This window comes from Oryctolagus cuniculus, chromosome 3 (assembly GCF_051225735.1).
Source record: "Oryctolagus cuniculus isolate XC-2025 breed Fujian yellow rabbit chromosome 3, ASM5122573v1, whole genome shotgun sequence".
NCBI lineage: Eukaryota > Metazoa > Chordata > Mammalia > Lagomorpha > Leporidae > Oryctolagus > Oryctolagus cuniculus.
Window position 1 is genome coordinate 35,869,285 of NC_142869.1, and position 12,808 is coordinate 35,882,092.

At 44.6% G+C, this 12,808-nt stretch overlaps 1 protein-coding gene across 2 annotated transcripts in view; it reads right to left on the reverse strand.

The window, feature by feature from the left end:
• The window catches only part of LOC149127308 (uncharacterized), a 71,321-nt gene extending 60,345 nt beyond the window's left edge, over positions 1–10,976 (reverse strand). The window contains exon 1 of one of the 2 annotated variants that reach the window (XR_016231177.1): positions 10,635–10,976. Coding sequence is in view for 1 of the 2 variants with exons in the window: in XM_089328733.1 (XP_089184859.1) it covers positions 10,635–10,792 (158 nt within the window). In the remaining variant the exon portion in view is untranslated. The remainder of the gene's footprint in view (positions 1–10,634) is intronic. The other variant, XM_089328733.1, reaches the window with a different exon arrangement.
• Positions 10,977–12,808: the final 1,832 nt, after the last annotated feature.

Below are 12,808 nucleotides of genomic sequence, written 5' to 3' on the forward strand. Positions count from 1 at the left end.
CTCCTGGGTCACAGTTTCCACAAATACATGCCTGTTACGGTTGGCAGTATGGCTCTTGCCCTTGTCTCCAGCATCACTGTGGCCTGCTGAACCCATGTACCATCCACCAATGACTGTCTAGGGCCTGAAGTAGAGAAAAGGCATTGAATTCTATCCCTGTTACTATCAACTTAATCCTCTTGTCACTTCTACTTATAATTTTGGACGTGTAGAACAAGGAGGAGGAGAGGAGCAGTAAGAGTAACAGCAGAGCAGGGCAATGGAGAAATGGTCTAGCCGGCTTTGAGCCTGTCTCAGACAGGGTCGGCACAGACAGCAAAAATGGTATTATGGAGGAAAAGCACCAGGTTTGGACTGCAATTGAGCTGGATTTGAATCCTGACTTGATAACTTCTTGAATTATCATTAGCAGATAGTTTTATTCTTTCTGTACCTATTTGCTTATCTAAAATTGAGTACAAGAATATCTGTTTTTGCAGAATTGTTATGAGAACAAGATACTATTTTTGGAAGTAGAGAGTCCTGGGCCTAACCTATGGTAAAAGATCAATCCATGATGCCAGACCCTTCACTTTCCAATATAATGAGAATAGTCTTCAATCCAGAATTTTAAAAATACAGACAAATGAAGCTGATCAAATGTGATGTGTCTCATAAGAAACCTTGCTTTCAGGAAAATTCAATATCAGTTGCCATGAATGGCTTCTTGTCCAAACCTACAAAGTCACATAGGAAAACTTTCAGCACGAAAATGATATAGGTATATTTACAAACCACTATGAGGATTACGTGACTTAATGCATGGAAGTGTTTTGAATAATGTCTGGCATGAAGCTAAAAGCTCAATTAGTTTTATTATTAGTGGTAGTAGTATCTTTGGTGTTGGCTAGATTTCTTGTAAACAGATTTCTTGTAAACATCTGACCAATCTCTTTAATAATGGGTCCCTTTAAGACTTTATAATTCAAATTCTCAGATGGAATGAGGATATTCAGGAGGGAGAAACAAAGAAATTAATGGTTGGGCTCTGAACAGCCTTGTCTCTGGTACAGAGCTCTGATCCTCTTTATGGCTACCAGGAAAATCAGACTAACGTGGTAGTCATTCGCAGACGGCTTCCAGGGTGCTGGTATTCTGGGGAACTGCACTTGCCTCCGAAGCAGGCCCTCTGGCCGCATTTCAGGAGGATTGACAGAAAATTCTAATCAGTGGTTCAGGTTTGGAATTTAACCCTCCAACTTCTAGAGGAAAAAGTGCTGTTTTTCTTCATGAATGAAAGGGTAAGAGAGCTACAGAAATCAGGCACAGAAGACTACCAGAAATTAAAATACTATTTGTCCATGTTCTAAAACACCACCATTGCTAGCTGCTCCCACAAAACTGTGGATCTATTACTTTTTACTTAAAATTTTTTTATTTATTGGACAGGTAGAGTTACAGTGAGAAGGAGAGACAGAGAGAAAGGTCTTCCGTCCACTGGTTCACTCCCCAAGTGGCTGCAACGGCCGGAGCTGCGCTGATCCGAAGCCAGGAGCTTCTTCCGGGTCTCCCATACGGGTACAGGGGCCCAAGGACCTAGGCCTTCTACTGCTTTCCCAGGCCATAGCAGAGAGCTGGATTGGAAGAGGAGCAGCCAGGACTAGAACCGGCGCTCATATGGGATGCTGGCGCCGCAGGCAGAGGATTAACCTACTGCGTCACAGCACAGGCCCTGATCTATTACTTTCAAGTGGCCTGTGAGTATAACCTGTTGCTACATAGTCATCTGAGACTCATGTTCTCATCCAAGAAGGCTAGATCTCCTCACCTCTTTGTTGTCCCTCGAAGCAGTGTTAGAACCACGCCTCCTCATAACACATAGGCCTCCCTCGCAGCTTTTCCATTCTTTTGGAAATAAGGTCCCCTAAGTTCAGACCAGATTTTGAAGGAATGTTAGCTGCACTGATAAAGGAAATGAAGTAGGCTGAGAGACCAGTTTTCATGATCAGTTTTCCACAGCTGCACAAAGAACTTGCACTCTTAATACAATGGCTCAGATTCCCTCACAACCTGGGAGAAACAGTTAAGAAATGGGGAAAATGGACCTGCTCCCTCCCTCCCGCATCCACTCATCTCCACCCCTTTCCTGGAGAATGGAGTGCAGACTACAACTCTATACCGACTTGAAATCGTGCCTTCCCCTCCAGGATAAATGTGGGAGTAAAAACTCCCATCCAGGGCCACCGATCCAAGGGCCATCTTAAAAATATTTCAACAAGGAAGACCTTGGGGTTGCTCCTTTAAGTTTGGGGGAAACTTCAGCTAGAAGTTGGCAGTTTGAATCAAGGGAAGGGAATTCCCAAAGCACTAAGGAAGCCACCATGGTTCTGAGTACCCATCTAGTTCATGGAAGGCAGCTGCCTCAGCCCTCAGTCCCTAGGTACTCTTTGTCCCGGCACTAAGCAGTGTTTGCGCAAAGGCCATAGGGCCAGGCGATATCCGCGGGGGGCGGGGGTTGGGGGTGGGGGGGTGGTTTGGGGGCGCTGCAGAGGGATTGTGGGATGTGATTCCCCTTAGACTGAGACGTATTTTCCTCTCTGCTTCTTCAGCTATTTGTTCTCTGTCAGCGACTTCACAGGTGGCCTTGGCTCCTAAAAGCCAGGTCAGGGACAGATCAAGATCAAAGACAGCCCTCAGCAGAAGACTATGGACCACCTGCGTAGAGAATGCCCCGGGGCACCCTACGCCTTGCATTTCCGGGGCCCAGAGTTTCACAGGATTTTCTATTCTTGCTGCCACTCCAGGCATGGGCACTGTCTGCATTATTAGATTTAAGTATCCGTGTCAACGGCACACAGCACCAGCCCACCTCTCAGCTGGGGGAGGGGGCTGTTGTGGAGTCTTCTCTATACTTGATGTTTCTGTTTCAGCTCATGCCTTCCTCCTTCCAAAGGCAGGGCATTAAGGATCATTAGGGTAAGGCAGCTGAGCACAAGAAGCAGGGGTTATCATGAAACCGAAGGCTAAATCGTCACACTCAGCAGCCTTGGCACGGACGTGTCTACCTCTGGGCTTCTGTGTGCCTGGGAAGGATGACTCGTGCTTTAAGACAGCCGTTCCCCTGTGGCAAGGGGTATGGGCTGTGAGGATCAGATGTGCCAGTGTGTTAATGCCTTGAATTTACAAGAGGCTGTTTGTGAAATGCCCTGCAGCTTTATTTCTCTCTCCTGGATGCCTGCAACCTGAAGGTCCAAGGATGGGACTGGTATTAATAGAGAAAAACCTCCACTAATTGCAGAGCATGGGCTGCAATATCCTCTTTGATACCAGAAACCATGCCAGCCGAGGTAGAAGTAATAAAGGGACACATGGAGGCATTTAGGATGTCAGAAAGAGGGAGTTATAAAAATAAATTAGTTAAGCTAGCAACAAATGAGCTGGAAATGTAAAACATACATCTGAATCTCTTGGGCCAAAGGTAGGGCAGGGAAGGGAATTGTTCAAGTTGGGATGTAAAGAAAGTGAAAGGAAAAGGGTTGGAGGCTGGAGAGCAAAGGCTTGAAAAACAGAGGAAGAAGGTGACAAGAGAGAGAAAGGTCAGAACCAGACGGTGCCAGGAGGCAGCCAATGGATATACAAAGGGACTTCAAAAAGTTCGTGGAAAATGGAATGCAAAGATTAGGTTGCTTTGGCATGCAAAACAAACTCATATCCACGCACACAGGAGGAGTCTTCCACAAGCTCATGGAAAATGCATGCATAAACCTATGCATAGGAAAATCTATGCATAAATTGATGCATGCATTTCTTGAACACCAAAACAAACGCATCTTTTAACTATAATTTTCCATGGATTTTTTGGAGGTATTCTTGTGTGTCAAAGCCTCCAGCACCTGGGAATGGGCTTTTAGCAGCCACAGCTGGGCCAAACACAGACCCACCTAAACTATGAGAGTGGGAAGAGCTGGGAGAATCCATTCTGAGCCTTTGCAAAGGACAGAACTAGCTTAACCTCCAGCACAGGCTCCCTGTTCTACTGTCACTCTTCGCATGTAAAACTCAGATGACTCAGACACATACACGTATGCATGTGCGCACACACACACACACACACACACCACTAACCTCCCTCAGGGAGAAAAAACTTGGAGGAAGGAAAACACAGCTTCCTGGGATGCACAGACCTTGTAGGTCTTAGGTCTTTGTTCAGGCATGGTTCTGAAGGCTTTTATTTTTATTCTCTTTCTTGAAAAACCAGGTGTGATTTTTTAAATTGCAGAAACAAGTGGAATTGTGGTTATGGTTCACGCGTCCCCTAGCCGAGCTTCTTTACTCTTGAGAGCACCTCAGCACTATAGGTGCCATTATTCTGAAATTCTCTGCTGCCTAGGAAATTTGGTGGGAAGACTCCGATCTAACCCCAAAGCTGCTGCTTCACCCTCCTGATTGCCGAGATCTGAGTTTACTTCCTCGAGCTTTTGTGCCCCAATTATAGAAGACGACTTGAAATGCACAGGCCTAGCAAAGTGACACATTGACTGAAAGTCATTTGCCCTGATGAGTCTCGCAGTCAGCAAGGTTAAGTGGCTGAGTAAAAACTCTTTTCAGCTGGGGAGGGGATGGTTGGCGCTTTCTGGGCTTAAAGTGAATTTCTGAAGCAGGGATGAGAGGTGACATCAAGTGAGAAAAAAAAAAAAGGCAAAACAAAACTGTGAAGGTGTATCTAAGGAACTAAGATTTTGTCATTTTTCCTCCTTGTCCAGGGAGCACAGAGGAACTGTGGCCAGTACTATTTAATTCAGGTACTCTACATTATTCATAAAGTTTGTGTTGAGTTTTCATTTGTTTGGTGTTCACTCGTTCGCCAGGTGCTTGTTGAATGTCTACACAGGAGCATGGTGACAAGGTGGGTCTTGTATTATGTACTTTTTGACAAATGAGTCGTCCCCTGCTCATTTTGTTGGCAAAAGCCATACTGTAATTGAAAGTAGATACCTGGATGAACAAGGACAGAGAATAATTCTCCAGCGCCGTGTACTTAGGGCTCTAGATTGATCAGATATCAAAAGTAATTTGTCCTGTGTTCCTGTATGATATGTGATCTCCCACTGCCACCCTACTAAATGTTCCCATATACTCGCCCCCTGAATACTTTCAGTGGCAACGAGCTGTCACTGAAGACCACCAGCCTGTTTTATGGTGACTCAGATTCTTGCTGAATTCTTTATTAAATTGAGCTAAAAGTTTGCCTCTCTATAATTCCTTTTTAATGTGTGTGCCCACCAGAGCTACTCAGAATGTCTCATTTCTCTTCCTATATGGCAGCTGGTGCCTTTCTGGAAGAAAATCTTTATGTATTTTCCACAATCAAGTCTCTTCTCCAGACACAGCATGCCCCACTCATTCAAGCATTGCTCGTGTAGCGTGGTTTTCAATTCTCCTCGCCAGCTTTGGGGGTCTAGGGTTTACCATTGTCCTCTGAAAGTGTGGCACAAAATATTTCAAGTTTGGGTTCTGACTTTGATTATAACGGTGCTACAAACCCTCGTGTTTTGCCTATTTTATTAGTTCAGGCTAAGTGGGTAATCTCTTTCTTGGATGCCTCCTGACGCGGTTGGCTCATACCAAGCTTACACAGAACCTGGGTTCCAAGGTTAGCCACCTCCACAGGTTTGTCCTTCCACTGCATCTCTGCCATCTGTACACACTTGCTTATGTACTTAATATAATCAAGTCTTCTCCAGAAGTTCAGGTTTAGCTCTTTTTCACTGTTGAATTTCATCCTGTTACAACAAACACGTTTTAGTTGGTTGAGACTGAGAACCTTTTTTTTTTGGTCACTGGGCACAGTAAATATCTAAATAAAGCCAAAGCATTACTCAAAGGAACAAACCGGTCATCTTCCAGACTGGTTCCACATGGAGCTTATGCATCAGCATTGAGTTGATGACAAAGTCAGCTAATGACTAAGAACAGGTGCAACTATTTTATTTTGGCAAGCCAGTTGGTAGTAAATTGTACTTTAAGCTAATCATTATATAGCCTTTATCAAAAGAAAGTTTTGAGGTATTAGGGCTATTTGAAAAATGTTGGTGACTTTCCCCAAGGTTTCCAATTACATGGTGGATTCCAGTGACTCCAAAGTGATATCCAGTATAACCTCTTCCAAGCTTTAGCCTCACATTTGTAACTGATTATGAATGTGATAGAATTTTCTATGTTGCATTATATTTATTAATCTAATACCTTATTTATAACAGTCGAAGTGTAAGCTCCTTGAAGACAGGCACCATATTGTGAGTCATCTTTGCATTGAGTGTAGAATCTAATGTAGCACTTGAAGAAGCAGATGCTCTCTAACTGTTGTTCAAGGATTGAGTCACTGAGCTCACGTAGATGAAGAGAATAATATGGCTTTCAAAGCAAGATTTTAGCACTGTATTGTGCGAACATCATGAAAATACATTTCTTCTTCCAGATTTAAAGCAATCATATGTCCCTCAGCTCCCTGATCTCTAAATAAGAAAAACTCACCCTTAAAACAGCCTGGGGCTTCTCATTCAATACGGCAAACATATTTCTTAGAATATTCTCCCCCGAATCAGTCCGCTTTCCATCTCACCTGCCAGAGATTGTCAGCATCTCCCAGTCTGCAGTAATTATCTTGACAAGGTCAATTAGTATTTTTAAAAATGATACAGTCACTTGGCTGCTGGATTTTTACTCGTTTCTCAGCAGAGTGCTCCTGGCATCAACCGCCATGGAAGCTGCCCTGCACCCAAGGAGAAGACTGTGTGTGCAGATGCCAAAGGGAGGAGTCGTTTAGGCAGAGACGGAGAGCGAGCAGTTTATAGGCGCCCGGGGAGCCCAGTAGCTCTAGGCAGATCGCTCTGTGACTACATAATGTTCTGAGCTGCTTGAGACTCTCCTTTTGCAGCTTAAATGCCTGAGGACGTTGTTCAGGTGCCAAGCTGGAAGTTTAGAGTCCAGAGAAATCCGTGCAAATTGGAAAAAAAAATCCCCTGAGTGGAAGACTTTTAGAAAGTCACCCCCCAAAAATAGCTCTCCTGCTGACCAGTGTAAAGGATGGAAATTAGATCAAGCTCCAGTCAAACACTAAATCCTTGTCTACTTTGTTTTTGTTTTCCCCATACCACAGAATTCCTGAGGGTTTGCTAAGCCTGTCTACAAAATACGCTGTCTCCTGTTGCATTTTATTGGGGGGGGGTGATATTTAGACATTTTTAAATGAATATTTTAACTTTCAGGTTTTTTTTTTTAAATAGATTTGAGTTTCTGCAATGGTTTGTGGCACATTTTTGTTTTAATAGGATGTTTAAAGTCGCCCTTCACATCTACATTTAAGGATATGAATCAAAGATAAGAAGGATTCTCAGGGCTATAAAATTGCCCTGCAAGATGGTGATGGGAGTTCATAGGAAAGAATTAAAGAGATTGCAAGTAAAAGCTAACTGAAATAACACTCTCCTCTCTCATGAGCCCTGCTCTTGTGTGCAGTATGTTCTCAGTGTGTGGATCTTCTCCCCTTTAAACCCCGGAAAGGCAGAACATGTCCGGAGTGGAGACCACGGAAAAGAGTGAGGAGAGAGTCCAGTCTCTGACACGAGGTCCACCTCAGGTGACATAAACCAGCTCTACTCTGAGTGTGGCAAAGTAGATGCTTTTTTCTTGAGTAGGAAGATAGAGATGGCCAACGGGCAGTGCATAGGAACAGTCAATATCACTGGTCTCTGGTGTGGGCCTCGGGCTAAAGCAGCAATGGGTGACCACGAAATGCGGAGGAATTCACCTGGAGTGGCCAGTGGTCATTCATCCCATAGACTCAGCTCTGGTTGGAGAGGCCACACAAAGCAGCTTTCACAAGATCTGGGCCTGGCACGCCAGCCACAAAACATTATGTCACTGACCTGTGAGGAAACAGCCTGAACTCCCTTCAACTCTGGGAAGCAGTGTAAGGGGAGAAAGCAGGTCCTCAAAGTAATTTCAATATTGATCAAAAAGCTGACCCGAGGAGGAACCGCCTAAAATCTTGTTTGCTGTTGCTTCTCTCCAGGGTCCTGGGATAATTTTTAATTCAAACTTGGAAAGGATCCTAAGCGAGTTCCTTCAGATTTATTCTTTCCACATGTGAAACGAAATAATTAAAACACCTCGTCTGCTTTTAGTGCCTGAGTTTAAAAAAAAAAGGCAAGAAATTGCTGATTGAATCCATATTCCTCCTAATCTTCCGCCAATTTAATTTAATGTCAAAAAATTATTTCCTACGATGAACAATGATTTTGCATACAAATTGATTTTTGAAAGTGGATTTTTAAAAGCTATATTTGTGAGTAAATCATAAAGAATCTATCATCCTCGTCCTTATTACGATGAGATCCACAAACTTGAGGGTAAAAGGCCTAATGCAGGACCAGCACTGTGGCGCAGCAGGTTAATGCCCTGGCCTGAAGTGCCGGCATCCCATATGGGCGCCAGTTCTAGTCCTGGCTACTCCTCTTCTGATCCAGCTCTCTGCTATGGCCTGGGAAAGCAGAAGAAGATGGCCCAAGTCCTTGGGGCCCCTGCACCCACATGGGAGACCCAGAAGAAGCTCCTGGCTCCTAATTGGTGAAGCTGCGGCTATTGAGGCCATCTGGAGAGTGAACCAGCGGATGGAAGATCTCTCTCTCTCTCTCTACCTCTGTAACTCTGTATTTCAAATAAATAAAATAAATCTTTTTTAAAAAAAAGACCTCATGCACATTTTAGTTCATTTGAGGGATGATACTTCTGTTGGGCCATAGGGTGCTAGAAGAGTCAGTATAGCACCCATGTGCTCTCAGGTGAACACTTGTCATGGTCAGTAAGCTGAATTAACAGAGGCCTTACAGTTATGGCTGTTTGGGACAATTCCAGACAACTCAAGTTCCTTATATTATGTGTTACACCCACCCAAGTAAAATACTCTGAATCTAAGAAATTTCACACTTTCAGAAGGACAAAAGGATCTCACTTATGTGTGGGGTGTAAAAATGTTGAACTCACAGCAGTAGAGACTATAACAGTGGTTTCCAGGGGCTGGTGGCGGGCAGGGGCAGAGAGTGGGGAGCTGTTGACGAAAGGATTCAATTCCATTTAGACAGGAGGAAGCGGTTCACCACATCGACTGTACAACATGGTGACTGTCATTAATAACAATGAGCTCTACTCTTGAAAATCGCTAAGTAGCTTTTAAGTGTTCTCACCACAGAGAATGATAGTTATTGAGGAAATAGTTGTTAATTAGCTCAACTTAGTCATTCTACAATGTATACACATTTCTAAACAAAACAATATACAGGATAAATATATACTATTGCTATTTGCCATTTTTTAAATTAATTAATAAGAAAAGAAAGCTTTTCTAGAATGCGTCTCATAGTCCCTTCAACCAAGAATCCTGTCTTTGATATTGCCCATAAGAAATATCTTCTGGAGACCACAACAGCAATTACAAAAAGTGTTTTCTGGGGCTGGTTTTGGTGTAGCAGTTAGGATACTACTTGGGATGTCTGCATCCTATCTCAGAGTACATGGATTTGAGTCCCTGTTCCACATCTGGCTCCTGCTGCCTGCTAGTGTGCACCCCAGCAGGCAGCAGATGATGGCTCAGGTATACAGATCCCTGCCACCCACAAGACAGATGCTAACTGAGTTCTGGGCTCCTGGCTTTGGCCTGGCCTAACCCTGGCTGTTGTAGGCATTTGCAGTGAATCAATAGATGAGAATTCACTCTGTCTCTCTGTTTATGCCTCTCTGTATCTGACTTTCAAATAAATAAATAAATACTTTGAGTGTCCCAGATGTTTGTAACTTCCCTTTAACAATGCAAGAGTATCCCCACATTATACTTAAACAAATCCGTCTGGAATCTACACATACTTTCAACCTACTTCACTTCTTCCTAAGATGTGCTTACTTGAAAGATAGAGTGACAGAGAAAGATATTTTATTTTTGGTGCACTTCCCAAATGGCCCCAACAGCCAGGGCTGACCAAGCTGCAGCCAGGAACCAGGAACTCCATTCTGGTCTTTCATATGGGTGGCAGGGGCCCGAGTACCTGGGCCATCATCCACTGCTTTCCCGGGCACATTATTAAGAAGCTGGCCGACACTGTGGCATAGCAGGTAAGGCCACCGCCTGCAGTGCCGGTATCCCATATGGATTCTGGTTCGAGTCCTGACTGTTCCACTTCTGATCCAGCTCTCTGCTATGGCCTGGGAAAGCAGTGGAGGATGGCCCAAGTCCTTGGGCCCCCGCACCATGTGGAAGACCTGGAAAAAGCTCCTGGCTTCGTGTCAGCCCAGCTCTGACCATTGCGGCCATTTAGGGAGGGAACCAGCGAATGGAAGCCCCCCTCCCTGCCTCTGCCTCTCTTACTCTGTCTTTCAAATAAATAAATAAATCTTAAAAAAGAAGAAGAAGAAGCTAATCCAGAAGCAGAACACCCAGGACCTGAACCACAGTGGTGGTTAACCTGCTATGCCAACCCCTACCCCACCCCCACTGCTGCTCCACTTCTTTAAGTTAGTCCTTCAAAGATGTCTTTGGAAAAGCCAACATCTATGACCCCAACCTCTAGACAGTGATGGAGAACCGAGTCTGTCTTACTTACGTTTGCTTCTCCCAGTGCCTCACTCGATGTCGGCATTGTTCATTTAGGAGATTGCAGTTGTTGGCCAGTAGCTCTAAGAAAACTAACCAACCCGAATGCTGCCTTATTCTATCTTCTCGAACACAAATCCACGGGGAGGACTGCTGGAACCTGCTCATTCGCCTCCCTCTCTCTCCAGACCTAATCACTATGGAGCTTTTCTTTCCTGTAATCTGTGCCAACACACAACTAGCCTCTGTTTGAAACCGGTGATGGCTACTCCTTCCCTACAAGATAAACACTTCCTGCCTGACCCCTCCCTGACCTTTACTCCCCCACCTGCCAAATTTACCTGCTCAGCCTCATCAACCATTGAGCTCTGACCCGCTCAGTACTGCAGTCCCTCCACCAAATCAGCTTCGCAGGTGGGGGTTCTTTGCTAATGCTCATCCATTTTCCTTCCATGCTCATGTTCAGCTCTGCCTGCCCTTGAATGCCTGGCCTGCTTCCATCAGTTCTTCCAAATCTGGTCCAGATATTGCTCCTCTGAATCTTTCCAGACAGAATCCCCTACATAGCTTATATATTCTTCAATTGCATGGCTGTGAATCCTAGCTGCATTTGAGAATCGTTTGGAAACTTGTGGAACTGGGCCCCACCCGAGGCCAATTCAATCAAAATCTCAGAAGGTGGGATGCATCACAGTGTTTGATGAAGCTCTCGTGGACAACAGAGCCCCCGTTTTGTGGCAATCTTTGTATTTCTTTGTGTGACCTCTTCTCGCTCCTCACAGTCAGGTTTATCCCAGCAACTTTTGGTTTATCCCAGCAACTGGTGCAGCTCCTGACATGCAGTAGGTGTTGGAGTGCTCCTTGTAAATGCAAAATGAAATGCTCATGAAGGCAAGCTACCTTGATAGAGTACAGACAGTCCACAAATCCAAACCTTCGTGGATCCTAGAAGTGAAAGTTCTTGTTGGCATATTCTTCGAAGTTCCAACCCAGAAATGCTTGATTTTTATTTTGAGTCTGAGTCATAATTAAAAATGAAAGTTGAAGTATGGTGGTGAGGAGAGTAATAATTTTCGAGCATACTCTCTGAGGATGGTTGTCATTTTTGACAAGCCAGTGTGATATAGCAGTTGTGAGACTATGATTCATAAAAACGCGAGGAAAATCAGTGAAAAGGAACATCCAAAGACATGTAAAGAAGGAATCTGAGGGTGGAGCCTTAGGAAAAAAAAAACCTACGTTTTGATTTATTTATTTAAAAAGCAGAGAAAGAGAGTGAGGTCCCTTCCTCTGGTTCGGGCTGGGCCATGGCTGGAGCTGGGTCTCCCTCATGGGGAGCAGGAACCACATAACTTAAGAAATGATCTCAGGGGACCTATGGTGTGGCATAGCAGGTTAAGCCTCTGCCTACGACACAGGCATCACATATGGAAGACCTGGCTGCTCCACTTCCAAGCCAGCTCACTGCTAACGTGTCTGGGAAGGCAGCAGAAGATGGCCCATGTGCTTGGGCTCTACACCCATGTGGGAGTCCCGGAAGAAGCTCCAGGCGCCTAGCTTCATCTGGGCCCAGCTCTGGCCATGGCAACCATTTGCTGAGTAAACCAGCAGATGGAAGATCTCCCTCTGCCTCTCCTCCTCTCTCCATAACTCTGCCTTTGAAATATTTTTTTTAAATCTTTAAGAAAAAAAGGAAGAAAGAAATCACCTCTGACTCTCAGGGTCTACACTAGCAGGAAGCTACAGCCAAGAGCCAGAGCCAGGTATGGAATCCAGGTGCTCCAGTTTGAAACACTTGTGTTCAAATGTTAACTGCTAAGCCAAATGCCCACCCCAGGTTAAAACTGTTTTAAACGTGGCTCCTCTCCACCCAAGAAGCAGTGTAAGCCCCAGCCCAACCCCGTGTTACTGCTCCTGATGATAGGATCCAGCTGATACTCTGTCCACCCTCTTTATTTGAACCTTGCTGCAGGTTACTGATGGAACGAAGCTACGCAGTGTGCAACTGAGTCACTGCCTCCTGTAACATCCACCCAATTTGTGACCTCACTAACTCAGCCTGCTCCTCTGTTTAGTATCAACAGCTTCTTGGGTGGATTGTTAAAATGATTAAATTGGTTTAATCATGCAAGTATTTATCCGGTGCCTGAAATGGCATAAATAATCAATAGTAACTACTGTTAC